This window comes from Hyaena hyaena, unplaced genomic scaffold (assembly GCF_003009895.1).
Source record: "Hyaena hyaena isolate Hyena2069 unplaced genomic scaffold, ASM300989v1 scaffold_140, whole genome shotgun sequence".
Classification (NCBI taxonomy): Eukaryota; Metazoa; Chordata; class Mammalia; order Carnivora; family Hyaenidae; genus Hyaena; species Hyaena hyaena.
Window position 1 is genome coordinate 1,143,249 of NW_024080772.1, and position 24,577 is coordinate 1,167,825.

Here is a 24,577-nt window from a genome sequence, read left to right on the forward strand (position 1 = left end):
TGAATGGTAGTCAGCCAGGGACAGTACCATTTCTGCAGAAATGGCTGGTATGGGAGGGAGAGTACCCTGTATGCTTGAGGTAGACAGTTTATCTTACCCTTCGCCCACCCATGGTCCTGTTCATCACACTGCATAGCACAGAAATGAATTTATGCTGTCAAACTCATAGATCAGGAAACCAAGACATGAGGAAGAGGAAATGCTTGCAGATGATAATGGGTAATATGGTTGATCTGCAAATTTAGCCCATATATCCTGATGCTCAGTGACTGGGCCTCCCTAGGGACCAGAATCTGGCCCTTTCCCCATCTGCTCTCTGACCTCTGAGAAATAAGTCCCAGTCCCCACGCCCACCACCACTATGGGTTTCCTCTCTGGAGAAACCACCAGGTCAGTCTGACTTTGTCAGGCTGATCAGACTATGTCCTGTAGACCTTTGGCTTGTCTGCAGCAGCAGAGATGGACCCCTCTTAAGCCCTCAGTGCTGGGTACCAGGCAGCCCTGGCTCCCCTAGAGCAGGGGCTTTAGCTCTGGATGCACACTGGAATATATCAGTGAGCTTTAAAGATGACCAAGTCCCTACTGTAGACCAGTTAATTCAGAACGTCAGTAGGTGAAGCACAGGGATAGGTATTTTTCTTAAAATTTCCCAGGCGATTCCAATCTGCCACCAGGATTGAGAGCACTATGTAGGAGAATAACAGCGTGACCTTGGGGAAGAGCCATGAGCTGTGAGCCTCCATGTTGCTTTTCCATTGATTTTTCCCATCATGCTCCACGGTATTGGGACCACGTGTCTCTCTTTTTCCTGTTTTCTATCCTAAAATGTGATTTTTACCCCTTTCATCTCTTCTATTCTGCTGAGCTGCTTTTTACAGTAATTTTGGTGTCTTTCCTTTTATTCTGCTTTTCATTTATTTATTTATTTATTCATCCGACATCTAGAGAATGCCTGCTACTACGGGCAATGTACTAGCTGCTGGGATATAACAAAGAACAAGAAGGCCAGGTATCATGGTGTGTATGTTCTACTGGGATTTTCCCTGTTGTTCTTTTTTAAATTATTATTAATAAGGCTGGGATATTCGAAAATGGTATTTTTTTTTTTTTGGACATACATTACTGGTCCCTTCTCCATTTTATCTCTTACTTTTTAGTCCTTAATTAAACTTCTTTGATTATAAGCAAAGCCTCTGTCCAAAGGAAACTAAATAAACTCAGTTACTTGCATTGGACAATATTTTACATGTGTGTGCACACACAAGTCTTGTGTATACATAGGAACGCTGGCATCTGGATGACATTTGTGATTGGAGATTCCTAAGCCTCCTTGTACTTCTGTGACTGGGAAGGGTTTTGGAGAACACAGGCTTCCTTAAACCAGTTGTCTTTTTGCCTTTGAAGAATACTCAACCAATGAATGAAGATTTGGTGAGAACTTCCTATGCATAGGATATTGAGCTAGGTACTCAATAGGTAGAAAGGGATTCTAGAGGTGCCAAATGGCAAGAAGAGAAAGGCCCAGCCTCTCCCTCAAGAAGCCCACCAGGGATATAGGACTATTTCCACACAGAAGGGGTGAGTGATTCAAGGCCATCATGGTGAGGGCAAGTAGGTACTTCAGAAAAGTCACAGTTTGAGGAGACAATTCTCAGGGCATTACTGGCACTGGTGGAAATTATTCTGAGACAGATCGTTCCACTCTTTCCCACAGTTCTGGGGTGGACCTTCCCCTTCAACTTGTGGGTCTTCCATAAAATAGACACCAATGGGAACTGGTCCCATCCTAGATGACAGACTGTGGACACATACTTCCATCACATTTGCAGAGCTAACCCCAGGGGCCAGGGACTAAGGTTTTCCTTGTTGAAAAAAGAGGACAATTTCCCTTACTCTCTTCTCACAACTGCTAATAAGCTTGATTTATACTTTCTTCCCAAGGCCCAGAGCCAATCACAGGCATTGTTTCTAGCTGCTAGCACAGGGAATTTGGTGTAGCTGCATCTTTTTTTTTTAATTTTTAAAAAACGTTTTATTTATTTCTGAGGGAGAGAGAGACAGACAGCTTGAGCAGGGGAGGGTCAGAAAGAAAGGGAGACACAGAATCCAAAACAAGTTCCAGGCTCTAAGCTAGCTGTCAGCACAGAACCTGACAAGGGGCCTGAACCCATGAACCGTGAGATCATGACCTGAGCTGAAGTCGGACACTTAACCGACTGAGCCACCCAGGTGCCCCGGTGTAGCTGCATCTTTAACCAGAGGGAGGAACAAACTTGTTTTCTCTTTCTTGAAGCCTAGGGTTTTCTCTGTGGAACTGATCTATTGATGGATGAGGGCGTGGTTTTCAATTTCTTTTTTACTGACCCATATTAAGAAATACATATTGCATCACTACCTATGACTGAAACAAGTTTCCCAAAACATTACTTACCCTTAGTATATGCAATGCCCTCAGATATTTGATGTTCTATTTAATATTTTTAAATGGATTGATCATCCACCAAATTAAATTCATGGAATAATCATGGGTTGTAACCCCAGTTTGGAAAACATTCTTCTGAGCCAGTGCTGCTTTAACCTGCATGGGCCCTGTGGCCGAGACTTGGTCTAGCACCCCCTTGTGGCTTTCCAGACAACAGCAAGCACTCAGCTTGTCCTGTCCCTGAGATGCCTTCTGAGGGAGGCTTGGACTGCCATCCCTGGAAGATTTGAATCCATGGGCCTGTGCCTTTCCCAAAAGGAACATGTGCTAATTGTAGTTAAAATTTGAAATGGAGCATCTTCCCTCCGCTAGTATATGTCCTCTTAGGACATTTTAGCAGCAAAACTCAGCGAAGAAAACTTTATTAAAAAGTAATAGAGCTTGTCTCTGGCTTTTGACAAGCACTGGTCCCCTGGTTTTCATAGCTGCTAGTCGATGATCAGTGCTAATTAAACTAATGCATGCAAAGAGCACCCATGGTGCCTGGCAAGAGTGTCCAAGAGATGTTATTCCCCCACTGCCTCACAGCTGATGAGGATTCCTTAGTGTGTTGACAGGACTCCAAGATTTCTTATATCTCAGAGGGAATTCAGTCTGTCCTATACTAAAATGCCTCATAAAGGTTAAAAACGTTTTTAACTCATTCCTCAATGTTTCTAAATGTAAAAGAGGTTGGAGGTCGGTGTGTGTGCCCACCTAGTGGGGCCATGGTGGTCGTGCCGAGAAGTGTTAAGAGGTGGAAGGAAATACACAGATTACAAAGCCCAGCTACTGCTGTCCACTTCGCATGATACGTCCTACCCTACCTCCAACAGGCCCAAGTTGAGTGGGAACCTGTGACTTCATTCAGTTCAAGCATCGGGGTAGGTGGCATGGAGCTGGGAGGGAGTCCTGTCCCTTAGTAGTGAGACAACAGCTTTGGGTCTCTTGTTGAGCTTGTGGCCAGTTAGTGAAGATAATAAGTGTCCAATGGTCAGGAGCATCTATGCCCAGATGGCCCTTGCATACCCCTCCTTGGGTATATTTTCTTCTTCCTTCTCTGTGTGTGCTGCTCTCTGCCAGGCTCTGGAACCAGCCTATGGCCAGCTGGGCCTTAGTGTAGCAGCATCCATCCACGCCTGATGTGACCTGATACCTCTGTGTGGCTCTGAGGCTGAGGCTTTGGCATAGCTAAATCAGTGGTTACCCACAAGTCACATTTTTGAGCAGATGAGAAAGGAAGACAATACCTTAATATCAGAGAGCCAGAAACAAAAGGCTGCCCACTTAGACTTCACTTTATACTCAAGACAACCAATCTATAACTGTGATTTTAAACATACAGAAAAAAAATGTCAGCAGATGAAGATCCAAGGTTGAACAATAGAAATGAGCTCCAGGTCCCTAGCTGGAGCTCAGAAGTCTGGCTCTCGGCATTGCTGCCATAACAGTGACCAACATGCAAGGATGATTTAAATATATTTGGCCATGTTACCCAAAGGCAAATGTTACTTCATATTTGTGGAAAATACTTAAATTTCACCCCCAAGGATATTTGTCACCAAGGCTTTAAATTCCAACTCTGTCTGCCCAGTTTAGACCCTGCCCAGCATTTCAACGTCAGTTGCCCAAAGCAAAATGCTAATTCTGTCAAATGCATTCCAAGGGCTCACCTCTCTGGCTTGTATCTCTCAATTCAGCTTGCAGACAATCAATGTGTGGCATGCACAGCAGTCTAACACTCCTGGCCACTCATGGCTTTGGAAAAGGGGGTCAAAAACCTTTCTGGATCACGTAGACTGGGGAACCCAGCTGTGCTCCTCAGACAGACACTAAGAGATGTCATATTTGGAGGGGGCTTTATGGTTTACAGTTGTTACTAGGTACTTTGACTCCATTTATGGCTTTTATTTCCATGGCGTACAGCTGAGAAGCTAAGGCTGCATTAAGGGACTCACCCGAGATCTCACAGGTACGGTTAATCTGAGATTCCAGCCCTGTATTTCCAATCCCAAGCTCCTCACCTGACACTGGTGAGTTTTTGGTTGCCCATGATTCTGGGAGGCCATATTAAAGGGGTTTTGTGGTCCTGGTCTTTTGGTGCCTTTGTCTAGAACATGCTACCCCTCTTTGACCTATCTACCTTGAGAGATCTTCTGCCTAAATGTTAATATTTATCATTTACAGCTGGTCACTGCACCCTTTCAAAGGTGAACACAGTAAAATTTATGACAGGAGCACTGCCAGATAACAGAGGAGCATAAAAGCAGGAAGAAGCGTGGCAGCCTCCGCCTGCACAAACGATTCATCCAAGGCGGGGGCACCCGGAGGACTGTGGCATGGGGCTGCAGCCACGCATCTTCCTCCTGGGGCTACTCTTGCTTCTGGGACAAGGTAAGTCTGTCTTTTGCTCAGCAGGCAACTCGTGGGTCAGCCTGCTGGTATCCTACATTGTTTAGAGCTTGAGAGAGGCATACCTCTTTTTCATGAGCACAGAATGCACAGGTTAGACCCGAGCAGACTGGAATGCTGAGAATCAAGTGCCCACAGCTGTGGGGCAAGAGGCTGGTCTGGAGATAGGTGAAAAGTGCTGATGGGCAACAGCTCTGTGGTGCAGAAAAAAGCCATTGGTAGAGGGAGTCACGAAGACCCTAGTTCTCTGAGCTGTGTGGCCTTGGGCAAGTTCTAGTGCCCTGGACCTTGATTTATTTTTTTCTCATCCTTAAAATGGTAGTACTACTAATTATGGGCGTTGCTTTGTTTTTGTTAAAAGGAAAGAGGAAGGTAGGTTTCAGGAATGAGTGGGTTACAAGCCAGAGCTTTATATTTCTTGTGCCTCCGCCACATCCCATTTACCTCTCTTCTCCTGACCTGTGGCTCTTCTTTGTTTGGAAAGCCTTAAAGATGATTTTTTGGCCTCTCCATATGAGAGGCCTGGGCTCAGAGTGGGAAAGCACTTTTCTTCTAGTCCCCAGAGGTCTGGCTGGGGTCCAAGCACCAGTCTTGCTGCTTAACTTGGGCAGATATGTTACCCTCTCTGATGGGTACATGCGGGCGGATGCATGGCACTCAGGGGTTCAGGGCGTGAGACACGGCGAGGATGATAATGCTTGCTATGCTTAATGCCCAGGGTGATCACATTTTCCTGATTGCTAAATGAGGCAAAGGAGCTTTTTCCTTCATGTTTGATCCATATGAATTCCTCCTTTGTGAAGTGACTATTCAAGTGTGTTCCTCATTTTTGTATAGGTTTTTCCTTTTTTCCCATTGATTTGAGGAGTTTTTCATACATGCTGTGCTCTTGCTCTTTGTGGGTGATAGGAACAGCAAATGTTTTCTGAACCTTGTTTTTCTGGTTTCTTTATGGAGACTTTAGATGAGCAAAATTCTGGATTTGGGGGAAATGAATGAAGACCACCCAAACAAGAACAAATGGAGGCAACTCCGAGGTTGCTGAAGCAGGGAAGGCAGCAAACTTCACCTTGTTTGGGGGAGACCCCAAGGCGGGCAGGCGTGGGAAAGCTTGACAGTGAAAAGGGGAAGGACTCAGGTGTGCTCTGACTGGATGCTGTTGCCATGGGAAAGCTGGAGGCGGGCTAATGAGACACGATTCATTTGGGGAATATATTTGGCTTTATCTGGTTGGTCCTGAGTTGGAACCAGGGACAAAATGTAGGGAAGCTGCAATTGGGGACCATGTCCTCACTGTTCTAGACCGATGGCTGCAGGGGTGGTGGTTGGGCTTCCTGCCGGTGTGTTTGGTTAGAGTTCAGTTTCATCTGTGGTCTGGCTGTTGTCTGTTTGGTGTTCAATCTCTTTATTTCTAGAGATTTTGATATTATACTCTGGTTTCTCTTCAGATAGCATAAATATTTAACCTTTTACTAAAGTTCTTAATCTTTCCCTTCATGGTTTGTGCTTTTTGGGTCTTATTTAAGAACTCCCCTCCTACCTTGAGGTCTTCACGATATTATCCCATATCTCCTTCTGAAACTGCATAAATTTGGTTTTCTCATTTGGGTCTTGAATTCACCTGGGATTGATTTTTGTGGCTAGTGTAAGAGAGGAGCCCACTTTTACACCCTTCTTTTCATGTAAATACCTAGTTGTCTCCACACCATTTATGGAGAAGTCCATTGTTTCCTCACTACTGCGAATAGTCTCTTCTGTTCACATGGGAAAGGCTCAGGTGTGCTTGCATCGGCTTCAGAACTCAGCTTTATTCATCCATTTGTCTACGCCTGTGCCAACAGCACATTGCCTTACTTCTGCAGCTTTATAGTAAGTTTTATTATTGGAGGAAATGGGTCTTTCTATATTTTTTTCTTTTTAAAAATGACTTGACTTTGAACTTCCATGTGCATTTTCCTTTCTGTCAATTTCTACCTCTCAAAAAACCTGTTGGGATTTTGATCAAAGTTGCTTTGAATTCTATGAATCAAGTTAGGATAACAAATATCTTTACAATATTGAGATTTCCAAATCACAAGCATATATTTAGACCTTTTTTAATGCCTCTTGAAGTTTTATAGTCTCTCTGGTGAGGGCTTGCATATGTTTTGTTTATTCTTAGGCATATGACATTTTGTTGTCTGACAAACGGATTTTTAAGTGTTTATTTTGAAAATGTTTATTTGTATACAGAATTGATTTTTGTATACTGATTTTGAATCCAATTAAATTCTTATGAGTTATCTGCATATACTTCTGGATGTTCTAAATACACGACCCTGCCAGTAATGACAGTTGTTTTGTTCTCTTTTCAACCTAAATACTGTTTTTTTCTTTTACTTTTCTTCTCTGTGCTGGCTCCACTACAATTTTTCATGGAAGTGATGTTTGGAGACATGCTTATTCCCAAGTTCAAAAAGAAAGTGTTTAACATTTTTTCAGTAGGTATGGTGTATGCTATAGGTTTTTCTGTTGATACTCTTTATAAAACTACCCAGTTCTATTTTATTACTAATTTGCTAAAGATTTTTTTTAAAAATCATGAGTGGATATTGGATTTTATCTAATACTTCTCCTGCACTTATTGAGAAGATAATATGATTGTCTCCATTAAATTTGCTGTTGTGGTGAATTAAATTAATTGACTTTATTATTTTCATTTTTTTCAGTCATTGCTTATTACACATTGTATTTACTTACCCTGCCTTTTCCATTTTTTAAAAATCTAGAATAGTTCTTTGGCCTCTTGGTTTGTTTGTTCTTTTGTGTCATCAAAAACTTTAGGCTGGCTTTTTGTGTGTATGCACTTCAATTTTTTTTTTTTTTTTTATTGCTGGAATCAGATTAAACTCTTTGGGAAGATATAAAAAATAGATCATGTTTTGTCTTTGATGTATTGCATTGGGGGATACATGTGATGTTGGTAAATTCCCTAAATTGATTGTGTTAAGTCTGGTAATTTGATTAAGGTGTGTCTGCCAGATTTCTCCATTGTAAAGGTGCCTCCCCCATGTGATTTATAAGTTATCTGTAAGGAGAATCTGTGATACTATGTGACCATTCTTCTACCCAATATTTTCCCATCCACTGATGATTCTTGCCTAAATTGATTATTACCAGGGTGACTGTAAAATGGTGGTTTTAAAATGTCTCTCATTCCTTTTAATATTATTAGTTGGCATTTCCCCATTTAAAAAAAAAAATAAGAGACTTTCTTCTCTATCCCATTCTTATTGTTTTATCTTTTAAAAATTTTTTTTAATAGTTTATTTTTGAGACCTAGAGAGACAGAGCATGAGCAAGGGAAGGGTAGAGAGAGAGGGAGACACAGAATCTGAAGCAGGCTCCAGGCTCTGAGCTGTCAGCACTGAGCCTGATGTGGGGCTTGAGCCCACAGACCATGAGATCATGACCCGAGTGGAAGTCTGATGCTTAACCAACTGAGCCATCCAGGTGTCCCTATGGATTCTTTAATTAATCAAGGTGTTATAATCCATTCAGATTGCTATTCATTCTGATGCTCAAGAAATGATGGATTTGGCCAGCGAGACCCCTTCACATTGTCTCCTGTGTCCCTATCCATTTTTAAGCATCTTTTAATTTTATGGAACAAGCTATTCCAACTTCTCCTGTATGTTTCCAACCTTGGCCATGCAATTAGCCATTTCTTCAAGGTTCCATTTGGTGGGGGATTTTATTTAGAAACCAAGATTAGGTGCTAGGGGTGTTCATTGCTGCTGGAGTACCATTATGTCTAAGCTCACTCAGTGGACAGAGCTAGGAAGTACAGTTTCCCTTTTAAAAAATAAATGTATACAGATTATCGAGTTAGCCTTTCATCTCTTTCCTCCATTTCAGATTGGTTTTGTCCATCTTCCACAGTGCAAACCAAGGTTACAAAAACACCAATAAATCTTTTTGTTTACTGAGTCCTGTGATACAACATAACATTGGAGCTACTCTAATAATAGCACCAATGAACATAGTACCAATAACAATGATTTCTTGCCATTCTTTCATCCTTCAAATATATCACACTCAAGGTATATAATCAAGATACTTTGTTCAGAATCACTGGGATTAATTGTTTCTTTTGTTCTCACTGTATGGTTATCTATTGGACATATAATTAAGTTTGTCTTTGTATTCGGTTATAGGGTTTCTCTCATTCTTGTTGATTTTACTTTATTTTCTTGAATATATAAAACATTAACATGATTCAGAAGTCAGAAGAACTATGAGAAAAAATACACTCCGAGAAGTCCCATCTCCTCTAGCCCTTCCTTCCTACCTATTCCTGTAGGTAACCAATTTCATTATTTTCATCTTTTCTATATTTCTTTTTGCAAACCTACTTTATTTTTTCTTCCTTCTTGCAAAATGATAACCTGCTGTACACTTTCTTTGTGTAATTTAATTTTCTTCACTTAATATATCCTGAAATTATACTATATCTATTCAGATCTTTTTCATTTTTTTCTAACTGTAGACAATTCCACTAATACCATATATATTCAAGTCTCCTAATATATATATATATATATATAATGTCTTCTTCTCCATAGCTTAACAATATCCTGTATAGTCAAGCTTTAGAATTTTTGCAAAGGTAACAGGTGAGGAATAACATTTATTTTAATTTTTCTGATTACAAAGGAAGTTGAGTATCTTTTCTTATTTTTAAAGACCATGTGGTCTCAGGTTCCAAAAAAGCAATGAAAAAGGTTAAGTCCCAATATGCTAGCACTTTTCAAGTCTCTGCTTGCTAAATGTTTGATAACATCCCATCGGCTGAAGCAATTTATATGGACAACCCCAGGTTTAAGTGGTAGAGAAATAGACTTCTCTTGCCAGAAGGAGCAGCAAAGTTACATAGCAAAGTGACCGGTATCCACAGAGAGGAATTTGTGGCCATTTTGTAATGGCCTGCCTTCACTGCTCTTTTCTTCAGGGTTTTTTTTTTAAATGTTTTTTTTTTTTTGTTTTTTTTTGTTTTTTTTTTTTTATTTCTAGGAGAGAGAGAGAGAGACAGCATGAGCCGGGGAGGGTCAGAGAGAGAGAGAGTCACAGACCGAAACAGGCTCCAGGCTCTGAGCTGGCAGTCAGCACAGAGCCCGACGCGGGGCTCGAACCCACNCTCCAGGCTCTGAGCTGGCAGTCAGCACAGAGCCCGACGCGGGGCTCGAACCCACGAACCGCGAGATCATGACCTAAGCGAAAGTTGGACGCCTAGCCGACTAAGCCACCCAGGCGCCCCACTTCAGGGTTTTTAATAGCTATTTTTGCATGTTTATTTTCCCAAATGAACTTTAAAATCAATTCGTCTAGCTTTAGGAAAAAAAAATCCATTAGTATTTTTACTGAAATTGACTTAAATTAGTAAAATGAAACTAGGCTTATTCAGAAGTACTTAATCTTTTATAATTATTATAAATGTTTTTTATTCTCTTCCACTATAATTGCAACTGGGCCAGCTCCTATATTGATATATACAAAGGCTTTTACATTTTGTATGTTAATTTTATACTTTCTATCTTGCTACACTATGATGCCTTTTGAATTAGTTTTATCATTAATTCTCTAGAGCAATTATACACCCATATCATCAACAGATAAGAGATAGCTTCTTTTTTCTAATTCTTCTGCCTGTATTTATTTTTTCCTGATTACATTGGCTAATATTCCAATATAATATTAAATAGCAGTAGGGATAATGGCGATTCTCACCTTGTTCCTGATCTTAGTAGGAGGTAAATTTTTCCCTATTCAGTTGGATGACGGCCTTTGGGAATTATACATACATGCATAAATACATGCAAACACACCCACACATCCATATGTGTGTGTATGTGTATGTATTAAAGAAGTATCCATAAATTTCTATTTTCCTGAGTGTTTTTATTTTTATCAGGAATGAAAGTTAAAGTTTGTTGAATGTCTTTTTATGGAAATAATTGTATTGTTCCCCATAGTTTTATTATTTTGAATTAATAGATTTGCTAATATTAGGCTATCTATGCATTTCTGGAATAAAATCGAGTTGGTCATGGTAGATTTTGTCTTTATATACTACTGACCCTAGAAAACATGGGTTTGAACCATGTGGTTCCACTTAGATGCAATCTCTTTCAATAAACTTTTGAAAACTTTTTTCGAGATTTGTGACCACTTGAAAAAACTCATAAACATCATAGCCTGGAAATATCAAAACATTAAGAAAAAGTTAGGAATGTCATGAATGCATTAATTCTATGTAAATACGTGTCTATTTTATCATTTACTACCATTAAAATGCACACAAATCTATTATGAAAAGTTAAAAATTATCAAAATTTACACATACATTATCTTTTCATTCTTGACATCTGGCATTCATAAAACATATCCCATCTAGAGTATTTTGTATCCTATAAGACAACATTGATGTAAGTACTGACAGAGAATTCATCTTGTAAACATCTGATGTAAACTTATTGTATGAATAAACACAGAACAGTACTATAAATATATTTTCTCTTAACATTTTCTTTTCTCTAGCTTGCTTTGTTATAAGAATAAGTATATAATACATATAAAAAACAAAGTATGTGTTAATTGACTATGTTACTGGTAAGGCTTCTGGTCAACAATGGGCAATTAGTAAATTGTGGGGGAAATCAAAAGTTATACATGGATTCTGTCTGTGTGGAGGGTCAGTGCTCTAAACTCCAGTTGTTCAAGGGTCGACTTTACTGCTGGATTTAGTTTAACATTTGTGTAGAATTTTTTTTCTTACGTGTTCACAAATAAAATTGAACTGTAATTTTCGTTTCTCTCAGTGCCCTTGTTGGATTTTGATACCAGTGTTCTACATTCTCCTAAAATGTATTTGGGAGTGTTTCTATTTTTGTGTCTTGAGTAGTTTTTAAAATGAATGGAATTCATTGTGCTTGGCTGGCTCAGTTGGTAGAGCATGCAACTCTTGATCTTGAGGCCGTGAGTTCAAGCCCCATGTTGGGGGGTAGAGTTTACTTAAAAAAAAAAAAAAAAAGACATGTATATAATATGAATGGAATATTTTCCTTTACTGGTAGAACTCACTGATAGCCCAGAATATTATATTTTGCTAGATTTTGACTACTGACTCAGTTTTTTTTATTTTTTTTTGTATGCTATTTTTGTATGTCAGATTAGCTAACATACAGTGTATGTAGTGTGCTCTTGGCTTCAGAAGTAGATTCCCATGACTCATCACTGACCTACAACACCCAGTGCTCATCCCAACAAGTGCCCTCCTCCATGCCCATCATCCATTTTCCTCTCCCTAACCCTGCCATCAACCCTCAGTTTGTCCTCTGTATTGAAGAGTCTCTTATAGTTTGCCTCCCTCTCTGTTTGAAACTATTTCTTCCCCTTCCCTTCCTCCATGGTCTTCTGTTATGTTTCTCAAATTCCACATGTAAGTGGAAACCCAAGATATCTGTCTTTCTCTGACTTATTTCACTTAGCATAATACCCTCCATTCCATCCACATTGTTGCAAATGGCAAGATTCATTTGTTCTAATTGCTGAGTAGTATCCCCTTGTGTGTATGTATGTGTATACATATATACTACATGTGTACACACATACATACACATACATGCATATTTTTTATCCATTCATCAGACCAGCCACATTTGGGTTCTTTCCATAATTTGGCTATCGTTAATAGCGCTGCTATAAACATTGGGGTACATGTGCCCCTATGTATCAGCACTCCTGTATCCTTTGGATAAACTCCTAGTAGTGCTATTGCTGTGTCATAGGATAATTCTATTTTTAATTTTTTGAGGAAACTCCACACTGTTTTCCAGAGAGGTTGCACCTGTTTGCATTCCCACCAACAGTGTAAGAGGGTTCCCATTTCTCCATACACTTGCCAGCATTTGTTGTTTCCTGAGTTGTTAATTTTAGCTACACTGACCTGTGTGAGGTGGTATCTCAGTGTGGTTTTGATTTGTATTTCCCTGATGATGAGTGATGCTGAGCATCTTTTCATGTGTCCGTTGGCCATCTGGATGTCTTCTGTGGAAAAGTGTCTTTTCATGTCTTCTGCACATTTCTTCACTGGATTATTTGTTTTTTTGGGTGTTGAGTTCTTTATAGATTTTAGATACTAACCTTTTATCTGGTATGTCCTTAGCAAACATCTTCCATTCCCTGACTCAGTTTTTTAAATGGTTATACAATTGTTCATATTTTTATTTCTTATAAGCATGTTTTGGAAAGTTCTGTTTCTCTAGGAATGTGTTCATTTCAAGTACATTTTCAAGGTTTTTTTGCATACATTTATGGAGAATTTCTATCGCTATCTCTTTGATATCAGTAGCTTCTGTATTTATGCCCCTTTTTGTTTCCACTACTGGTTGTGACCTCATCCTTTTTCTGTGATTCATTTTGTCAGAGGTTTGTCCACGTTTATTAGTTTTTTCAAAGACCTAACTTTTTGGCTTTATTGATTTTTCTGTGTCATAGTGAGCACATTACCGTAAATCATATTGACAAATGGCAACCATTTTATTTACTCACAATCCAGTGGATCTGCAATTTGGGAAGACCTCAGCTGGGACATTTTGTCCCTGTTCCACATGGTATTGTGTGAGACTGACACGGTAGATCTAAAATAACATGTCTGTTCACTTGGTACTGGGGTGTCTTGGCCCTCCTCTACATGGTCTTTCTATAAAGACAGCTGGGTTGGGTACAAAAGTACCTGATGACTCAGGGCCCTAAATGAGCAAAAATAGAACTCACAAGGCCTCTTAATGCCTAGGCCCAAGAGTCCTTTCTTCTGCTTCTATTGGTCAATGCAAACTTCAGGGCCAGCCTAGATACAGTAGGAAGAAAATAGACTTCACCTCTAGTGGAGAGGAGTGGCAAAAGTCACATTGCAAAGGGGCCTGCAGGATGGGAGGAAATGTCATGGTCATCTTTGGAAAAACACCACAGTCTAAAGTGTATGTTTGTTTCCTATTTCATTAATTTCTGTGAATTAATCTCACTTGACATTTATAGTCTTTCTTGAATCTATGGCTTGATATCTTCCATACATTTTGAAAATTCTCAGATACTATCTCTTGAAATATTGCTTCTACTCCATTATTTCTGTCTTTTCCTGTCATAGTGCCAATTAAATGTATGTTTGGTTTTCTTTCTATACCATGTCCCTTAGCCTCTCTTCCAACTGTACCATCTTTTTGTTTTTTTATGCTGCATTCTAAGTAATTTATTATGACACATGTCCTCATTTATTCATACTTTCAGTTGTGTCTAATTTATTAGACCTGATCATTACAGATTTTGAAAATATTTTTCAAACATAATTTACATGTATTTCTGTACCAAATTTACAATGTTACTTTTCAAAATAATTTTGTGTTCCCATGAATATCCTCAAATTTTCTTTTCCGAAGTCTTGGATCTGTTTCTACTGTATTTTTTTTCTGCTGATTCTTCCTCTGGATACTTTGTTTCCCTCTTTGCTTATATTTTATTGTGTGCTGCTCAGACTCCTCCAAGAGTTATTTGTAGACTCTTTGGGGCCTAGGATGAAGATGCTTGTCTTCAAAGACTATAAATGTCATTCTGTTGAGCACTGAGGACATTACCCTTTGAGGATCACTACAACCTAAACTTACAGTGTGAGGTTCTCTAGAACACCCAGCCAAGCCCCACACTAACCACTGTATATATGTAACAGCTTCCCTTTCAGAGGGATGTACTGTTAAATGCCTGGCTGGCTTGGTCGGTTAAGCATCTGACTCTTGGTTTCAGCTTAGGTCATGATCTTGCAGTTTGTGAGTTTGAGCCCCACATCAAGCTCTGTGCTGACAGTATAGAACCTGCTTAGGATCCTCTCTTCTCTACCTCTCTTTCTGCCCCTCCCCCACTTGTTCTTTCTCTCAAAATAAATTAAAACTTTAAAAAAAAAGAGGGATATACTATTATCCTCATTTTACAGATGAGAAAACTGAGACTCAGAAATTAAATAACTTCTCCAAGGTCATCTAGCTATAAGTACAGGAGCCAGAGTTCAGTCCTGAGACTGAGTCCTGAGTCAGGGCTTTCTGTCACCACCCCTTATTACAACACACATAGAATAGGTTCCTATTCTGAAAGGTTGGGTGTATAAAACTGAAACATCATTATCTGAATGATGTTTTTGTAATTGGCAAAAGCGAGTTGGCAAGAAACCGTTGTACCTAATAAAGTGCAACTTTTACTAGAGCTTCATTTTCCTTGAATGGGTCAGCAGTTCCCTGGGAGACTGTCAGGCTATGAAATGAAAACCCCTCACCTTGGTAATGTACCCAGGCCAAGCCTGTCACTGGTAAGCCAAAGGTAGGAGTGTGTGAGGAATGGAATAACTCTTTTCTCATTAGAACAAATAAAGCCAGTCAATGTTTGTTTTACAGGGACCTAGAGTCGTTCCTGGAGGTTGCCAGCCAAGCTTTCTAGAAATGCTCTTTCCAAATAAGAGTATAGAGCAACCCTGGAATGCTTCTGGTAGTCTGGGTTCTTCTAGCTATTGATGAGAGAGGGGTGGGGACTTGCTCGAGTCACATACCCAGTTGGTGGTCGAGCCATCTTTCAGGCTCTGGGTATCAGTCTCTCTTCGACATCAGATGATTCAATCTCCATCTCCCCCCTGCTCCAACTCACTTGCCTCCAAATTCCGGCTGTGAGCAACATGCCCAGGTAAGGTGTTCTCTCCAGGGGGGCTCAGGAGCCATACTTTCCTGGGATGTCATCTGTACCTTGTAGATTTTTAGGATTTTATTGTCAATCATCCTTTTCATCAAGTTGCATTTTTGCTACTGTCAGTTAACTGCCTGAGTGCTTTTCTAAGAATCCGAGTTGAGCTGAGCCTGGATGGTAGATAATAAACCAAAAGAAGGAACCTTCAGGAGAGAGAGAGAGAGAGAGCTTATTTGCATAAAATCAGTGGAGAAGAATTAAGTACCAAAATAGGTGAAGTAGCTGTAATAAAAGCAACAGGCTTCAGAGAACTGAGAGGTGAACGTGGGCTGGAGAAGTTTCACGTGGGAGGGAAACTCGGTGGAGCTCTGAAGGCTGTGTGGGATCAAGATAAACACAGGAGCAGGGAGGGCATGCAAGTGGGGGAGCAGCACATTCAGAGAGGAAGTCGAGGTTCCTAGTGCAGGGATCAGGAAGCAGGCCCACTGAGCGGAGGGCAGGGTTACTGTTGGGGGAGGATTTTGAAATCCCAAGACCAGAACAATAGAGATTATCATAGTATCTTTTGACTTAAAGAGACTTCTAAAAGGACTATTCCCCCTTTTTTATTGTATTGTATTTTTTACATTAGCAAAAACTGAACCCTTCGGCAGGTCAGGTTAAGTGACCTGCCCAAGATCACACAGCAAGCCTAGAATTTGGATTTGCTATCATGGGAAGTAGGGAGCTATTACAGATTCTTCAGCAGGGGAGTGGCCTAATCCAAGTGGTATTTTGGGCAAGATGAATCTACCAGCTTCAGACCTAAAAGGTCGTGTACGGAAAGAGGCAGCACACTGGTGAATTTGTGTGCCTAGCTCCTAGAAAGAAGCTCGAGAGGGAGTTTGCTTGGTTCTAGGAAGGCCAAATGCTTTTCTCTTGCCTTAGGCAACCTTTTGTGTTCTTGAAATTCAATGGAACAGTGGTCCTCAAGCCATGCCCTCTTCTTTACACCAGAGCTTCCCAATGTCTCTGGGAAGAGACCTTCCTGATTGTGGGGGAGAGTGGACCATGAGGCCCCCCACAGCTCCCTGAGATTCCCCTCCTGCTGGAGCTCACTAATAATTGCTACCACCGCCATCCACCTTTGAGGGTCCCCATTAAATTTCTGACTGGAGCTGGGAATGATCACGGAGGATATTAGCATGGGAGGAGTCAGGGCTCTGGCCGGCTGCTGCTGAGGTACTACTGGTTCACCTTCACCATGGCACTCTCTTCAGGTTGATCTTCCTGGCTCTGGGCCTACTTCAATTGTTCCCATGAGGAAGCTGAGGAAAACATAATTTACAAGCAAAGCTTTCCTTGTCTGAGGTTATATAATGAGCAAAGGGCAAAACCTTAAGTCAACTGTGGATATACTCTCTCCTGTTTGAACTGCTCGCTAAAAACTTCTTCCGTCTCTCTGGACACAGGGTGTATGATGTTGGATACTGGGTGGGCGTCAGGAGATGAAGACAGGAGGGTCCATTGGTCTGTGTCTGGGGTGGAATCTGTAATGGGTGGTGGTGTCTCCTTGTGGTCATCAGCACAAGAAACCGAGTATTTAGAGAATGTTGGTTTGGGAAGTCCCATCTCTAATGTCTCTTGTCCAATCATCAGACTAGAAGATGTGTCTACCCAAAGGTTGTGACCATCTTGATCCTATTTTCTTTGGCATGCCTGATGATAAATTGAGATTGATGAGTTAGGACAGCTTTAAAAAAAAAAAAAACTCGTCTTCTAGATATGACAAAAGAACAAACTTCCATATGCTGGAACTCAGGCTATAGAGCAACACACACAATAAGCCTTTTAAGAACATTCTTTTAAAAAGACTTTGGTCCGAAGGAAAGCATATCAGACTATGTTAAGGAGAATCAAATTCCACACCCTGTTCAGTAACTTGCTGAGTGGTCTTTGGCAAATTTGCTAACCTCTCTGGGTTTTAGTTTCCTAAGACATTAAACTAGATGATATCAAAGATCTGCCTACTTTGGCCATTCTAGAATTCTTTTCTTTTTAATTTGTTTTAATGTTTGTTTATTTTTGAGAGAGAGACACAGCGCAAGTGGGGGAGGTGCAGAGAGGGGGGACACAGACTCTGAAGCAGGGTCCAAGTTCTGAGCTGTCAGCACACAGCCTGACGCGGGGCTCAAACCTACAAACCATGAGGTCATGACCTGAGCCAAAGTCAGATGCTTTATCACCCAGGTGCCCCACCGTTCTAGAATTCTAAGACAAATGTTCAGAGGTTAGTCTAGCTACCCTAGAGAGATTCTCTGGTCCTCACTGTCTTCTTCTACTGACTATGACATGTGACCACCAAAGCACCACATTGAGGGAGAGATGCTGACATCCTGTGACCCTCGGAGCACAGGCAGTCCTGTGTTGGGGCAGCAGCCAAGCATGACTTGTGGTTTTTGACTCCACTCCCACATGCACTCGTGTGGTGCCTGCTCACAGGTCAACAGCAGAATTCTGCAGTCCCTTGGGTGTGAATGGGGATGAGGTGCTGCATGCGGTGACCAATAAAGCCCAGTAGACCTGCTTACAGCCCCTATAGTACACAGGACACATACTGGCTGAATTGAACCCTCCCCTTCCCAGGTCACCAGGACAGCTCACTGCTTGGTAGATGGCAGTGCTGGCCTGAAGTCTGCCTCTGCCCTTGCTGGTGTGGTCTGTGTGAGCTGGCAGAAGTCACCTAGCCTCTCTGAGCCTGTAAAAATGTTAACAGGGTCACAAATCCTGCCACTTACTTACCCTTTAGGGTTGCTGTGAGGACATTACACTTTTCAAAGAGCCTGAGAATTTAATGTACACTGAAGAGTGGCCTTAATTGCACATGTGTTGGCCTTAAAAGTCATCCCCCTCTGCCCAAGGCAAGGGCCTTCCTTTTATCCAGGGAGACAAGCCACTCCTAGCATGTGTACAGCTTTGTTCTGTTCACTCAGCAGTTTCCCGCCCTTTGATCCTTGAAACAACCTCAAGAAGAAGGCCAGGAAGCCAGTTGTATCCCCATTTGATAGATGAGGATGTCAAGGTTCAGAGACCTTAATTCTTGATGAAGGTCACAAAATAGCGGTCTTTCTTCAAGGCAGGGATAGGGGTGGAAAATTGTGCTCCAGACACCATATGAGTGGAAAAACATAAAAGAAATCTATAAATTAAGAGAACATGAGCTCTTTTAATTTTGCTTTTGAAATTCCCTTCCTTTCCCCTGGCCTGCTGTTGGGCTAACATACTCTGGGTTTCCCTAAGGAGTTGGGGCTCTTAACCTCACAGGTGCATCACTCAAAGGGCTTTTAAAAACTGGTGCCTAGCATACCCAGGCCCCACCCCAGACCAGCCAAATCTGTGCCTCTGTCTTGGGGGGCTAGGCAGCAGGTGATGGGTTGAGGACCTTTGCTACAGAAGGTGCTTCCCTAAGGACACTTGTGTGTGACTTCACCTCATCAAGCCTGATGCTCTAAGGCCCTTTGTTAGTTCCAGGACCCCAGTGGTCATGGCTCTTCCCACTTGGATGACTGATCTCAGCCGGACCGGTTTCTCTGAGTGTGCACAGATGTCTTCCTCTTTCATTCCCATCAGGGTGGAAAAGTACATGTTTTTTTCCCTTACTGACCTTATTGAGTTGGGAGTTTCAGGGAGCTCAAAGCCCTTTATAGACCTGTGAGCTTGAGGCTAAAACAATCTTCCAAAAGATAAAAATTCATGAAGTTCAATCATGCCACAAGTCCTTTGATAATTTCTTCTACAAAAACTTGGGGTTCTATGGGAAGAGGCAGGAATTTTTTTTTTCATCTACCTGGTGGGAAGCAGAGAACTGGAGTGAGGGTCACGTCACTCTGGGAGTCAGTGGGGACAGCACCAAGGGGTCCTAAGTTTCTTCCATTCTGAGCACTTAATGTTTAGATCCCAGATAGAGTTACTCCAAGCAGTTACCATGGACAATTCAGATCATCAAGTTAGAAACATGAACTCTGGGGGTTCTCAGGTGGCTCCATTGCTTGAGCATCCGACTTTGGCTGAAGTCATGATCTTGCAGTTGTGACTTCAAGTTCCACATCAGGCTCACTGTTGTCACCGCTGTCTGTATGGAGCCCACTTCAGATTCTCTGCCTCTTCCCTGCTCACACTCTCTCAAAAACAAACATTTAAAAAAAAACCCAAAATATGAACTCTGTAGTTGTATGAGGAAATCACAGAATCTTGAGATTGGAAGGGTCTAAAAAATGATCTGTGCTAACCATCTCTCTGATACTGAAATTATAATAATTACAACTACCATTTACTGTACCTTTTCAACTCCTGGTTTGGGGAACAAAGGTTATGGAACAAGTCCAGGCCTTGTAGGAGGGTCTCTTACACGCCCCTTAGCTTTTCTTCTTTGGTCTTCCCAAGTGTGTTTAAACGAGACACACTGAAACATGAATGGTCAGATAACCCTGTTTTCTGATGTTTTTCTCCTTTCTTGCCTACTTTGGATTAAATATTTTTATTGTGGGGAGCCTGGGTGGCTCAGTCGGTTAAGCGTCTGACTTCAGCTCAGGTCATGATCTCGTGGTTTGTGGGTTCGAGCCCCGCATGGGGCTCTGTGCTGACAGCTAGCTCAGAGCCTGGAGCCTGCTTTAGATTCTGTGTCTCCCTCTCTCTCTCTCTCTGACCCTCCCCTGCTCATGCTTTCTCTCTCTCTCTCTCAGAAATAAAAAACATTAAAAAATTAAAACAAATTTATTGCTTCAGTTCCACCACCCTCCCCTGCTGAACATGAGCCTACTGATTACACATGTTTTTGTTGTTATTTTGACATTTATAATTATAACCTGCATCCTCGACTTATTAAAATCTAATTAAACGATTATTTTCATCACTTCCTAAAGGAAAAATCTTATCAGCATAACTCCATTTACTCTGTCTGAATCTGCCCACACAGCAATATGTTACATGTATTTTAAACTCCACACTCCATTATTTTTATTGTTTCTCTTAGGGGTGGCGAATTTTTTCTATAAATGGCCAAATGATTAATGTTTTAGCTTTTGTGGCTCACGTATGGTCTCTATCACATCGTCTTTTTTGTTTTTAACCTTTAAAAACGTAAAAACCATTCTTATCTAGAGGTCCATATAAAAATAAGCTATGGGCAGATTTGACCTATGAGCCACAGTTTACTGGCTTCTGTTTTATGCAATCAATATTATTTTGGATTTATTCATGCTTACTGCACTTCATTCCTTCTTATATTACCATGCTTCTACCTGGCATCATTTTCCTCGTAGCATTTGGAATGTGTCATTCCACTGTCTTTGGGCCTCTATAGTTTTTGAGATGTTGACTGTTAATCGTAATGTTGGTTTCCTGTGTTTTTCTTCTGCTATTCTTGAAATTTTTTCCTTGGCTTTAGAACTACATGTAGACACAGCAGTTATTACAGTTAAAGTATCTAGGTAAAAATTCTTTGTGTTTTTCCAACCTAAAGCTACCCCCCCTCCAATTTCTTTGATCTGTGGCTCAATATATGTCTTGATATGTGGAAAGCCATCTCTTCAAATCCTTTTCTGCCTCTTTCTCTGTGTCTTCCAGGACTCAGTACCTGTATGTTTGTGTGCTTGGCACTAGCCACAGGTATCTGAGGCTCTGTTTATTTTTCTTCAATCTTTTTTTCTTCTGTATTTTTCAGAAATATACCTTCTATTGATCTAACAATCTGTCTTAAGTTTACAAATTCTTTTTCCTACCATCTCATGTCTGTTGTCGAGCCAATCTAGTAAATCATCGGTATTGTATTTTTTCAACTCTGGATTTCTTTTTTTTTTTTTTTTAATAACTTCTATTTGTTGAATCTTTAGTCTATTTCTTTAAATTACTTGAGCATATATATAATAGCTGCTTTGAAGACTTTGTCTGCAAAATCCAACATCTGGAGCTACTCAGAACTAATTTCCATCGATTGTTATTGTTGTTGTTATTTTTTCCAGAGCACAAGACTCCTTTTTCAGTTTCATGGCATGTGTAGTAATTTTTGGTTATAAACTGGACATGTTTGATAAAAATCTAGCAATTCTGGATTCATTTGATTTTTCTGAGGGTGGTTGGCTTTGTAGTAACTTGCCTAGGCTTAAACTGTGGGATTGGTCTTCCTCATGGCATATAGTCATTGATGTCTTTGATCAGTTTTTATTTCTTATTTTTATCTTTTTAACCTGGCATTCTAGGAGTTATCCCTGGATCTAAACAGTTTAGTGATCAGTCAGCAACCCAGACAGAGATCATGCTCAAATGCCTTGTAGGTTGGGGAAGGACACAAAGTTTCAATCAATTCTCAAGCTTCTCTTCACTTAAGGGCTCTTTCAGGTCTTCCTAGCACATAGGTAGATTTCCAGTCAGCCAGGAGTAAGGAAAGAGCATATTTCAGCCTTTCTCATTTCCTGAATTGCAACATTAAAAATCTGATTGGTTCACCTCTCACCCTAACTGGGAATAAAACATTAGGCTAACAGAGCTGTAGATGTTACCCATTTATTAGTTCACTACTTTACACTGTCTTTTGTCTGTCTGTCTCTCTCTCTCTCTCTCTCCCTCCCTCTTTCGGTCTCTGTCTCTCTCTCTCTCTCTTTCTGTTTATTTGGTGGTGTTTCCTGGTAATTTTTTAGTTGGAATTATTAATTTTAATTATTAATTTTTAAATTTTATTTATTGGAAGCCAGGCATTAGAAATATAATATCATGTTGTAGATGGTGCTATCTTCCTTCATAAACGCAGACAAGTAGAGACATATTATCTTAATCTAATCTGGAATAAAAATGACTCAAAGTGGACTTCTGTCTTTTTGGAGGATGGTCTGTTTCAAGTTTATCCCTACTTCAAAGGTCTAGCTCTTTGAAGCGCCAACTGACACCCAGGATGTTTACCAGGCACCCCCTCCTTGATGCACTTTAAACTCTAGTGTTTTCTCCAGCTCCATGCAACTGCCTGAAGCTCTGTGTGGCATGAAAGCCTCTTACCTGCTGACATCTCTTGTCCAAGATTTGGCAAATGTTTCTAGGGTAACACCAGCACCAAATATCGGGCCCACACTCTTCACTCACCTTCTCTCTGGCTATTGACCCCGCCAGTTCTTGTTGCCTTTTTGACTCTCAGTGGACAGGCATTTACACATGTGTGTGCACACACACAGAATGTGAAAATGCACAATAAGATGTCTGCAGAGGGAAAAATTAAGGCCCAGAAGATTCCATAGTGGTTGCAGGAAGAGCTTTAGGGATCCATCTGTTGTCCTCAAAAACATGCTCCACTGAGCCTCTTTAAAACCTTTCAGATCTAGAGTCAGCAGATGGAGACTCTCAACCCAATCCCTACTTCTTGAAGGAAAAATGTTAACTTCTGCTGCTACAAAATTATGCTAATAATGACATCTTTTTCTCTGGATTATTTTGATAACAGATAGCACCTTTCCTCAAAAGGAACATATTTCAATATATACCTTGTGCAGGCACTGGACTCAATATTATGTGTATATTATTTGATTTAAAATTTTTTAGAAATTATAGAGAGCTGAGTGTATTAACAGTCATAAAAATCTTTTTAAGGAAACTACTTTTTATAGCAGGGGACCAGAGGTTTGCTTTGAGGAGAGATTTGTTTATTTCTCAGGTTTAGGGCCTGGAAGACTAGGATATGTGCTGAACAGGACATTTCTTAGAGATGAGGGGAGCGCTGGCTTCCAGCACCAATGCCTCTTTACCTGTGAGGTCCTGGAAAGCCCAGTGAAGACCTTCAGCAGCCAACCTGACAATCTAGAGGTAGGTCCCAGGCTCCCATCTGGGCTTCCTGGGGCTAACGGCTATGGCCGATCACCAGAGATGTCATTTTCCTGTTTTTCCTTGATAATTTCTTTATAGTAGCAGAATAGATCAAGCATTGGTTGGCAAATAATGGCCAATGGGCCAAATCCAGCCTTATTCTTGTTTTTGTATGACCTGGGGGCTAAGAATAGATTTTACATTTTTCCATTCTGTTTTTTTCATGTAGATATCTACTTCTTCCAGCACAGTTGTTGAAGAAACTATCTTCATTGTTATTGCCTTTGCTTCTTTGTCAAAGATCAGTTGGCTTTACTTAAATGGGTTTATTTCTGGGCTCTCTACTCCGCCCCATGGATTGATTTGTCTGTTTTTCTGCCAATACTACATTGTAGCTTTACAGTAGGTCTTGAGGTTAGATAGTGTCAGGCCTCTGACTTTTTTCTTCTTTGATATTCTGTTGGCTATTCTGGGTCTTCTGCCTTTTCATATAAACCTTAAAATCAATTCATTGATATCCACAAAGGTTTTTAAAGGTTTAAATGGTTGGGAAAAATAGAAGAGTGTTTCATGACACATGAAAATGATATGAAATTCAAATTTCAGTCTCTGAGAAGTTGATCTGTTTAAATGCTGCCTATGACGTTTTTCACACTACAACAGCAGAACCGAGTAGTGACTGAGACTGTATGGTCCACAAAACCCAAAATATTGACTATCTGGCTCTTTGCAGAGCATGTTTGCCGACGCCTGCTCTAGATCTTAGGTTGTGACTTACACTTAGCTTGCTGGCTATGAGCACAGCCCACAGAGCCAGACTGACCATTTTCAAACCCTGCGATCACCACTTGCTAACCATGTCACCTTTAAAATGTCACTTAATCTTTCTGAAGCTGTTTCTTATCTATAAAGTGGGGATAATAGCATTTATCTCTGAGGGTTGTCATGAGGATTAATGAATTATTTCATGTAAGTCTAATGGATAGAAGCTGCATATAAGTGGGGCGCCTGGGTGGCTTAGTCGGTTAAGCGTCCGACTTTTGCTTAGGTCATGATCTCACGGTTCGTGGGTTTGAGCCCCGCGTCGGGCTCTGTGCTGACTGCCAGCTCAGAGCCTGGAGC

At 40.8% G+C, this 24,577-nt stretch overlaps 1 protein-coding gene across 1 annotated transcript in view; it reads left to right on the top strand.

Moving 5' to 3' along the window:
* Window positions 1-4,729: 4,729 nt before the first annotated feature.
* PLB1 (phospholipase B1) overlaps window positions 4,730-24,577 on the top strand; it is a 125,298-nt gene continuing 105,450 nt past the window's right edge. Inside the window, 1 exon segment of the mRNA XM_039238444.1 lies at window positions 4,730-4,855. Within this exon segment, the coding sequence (XP_039094375.1) occupies window positions 4,801-4,855 (55 nt within the window). The 5' untranslated portion in view covers window positions 4,730-4,800.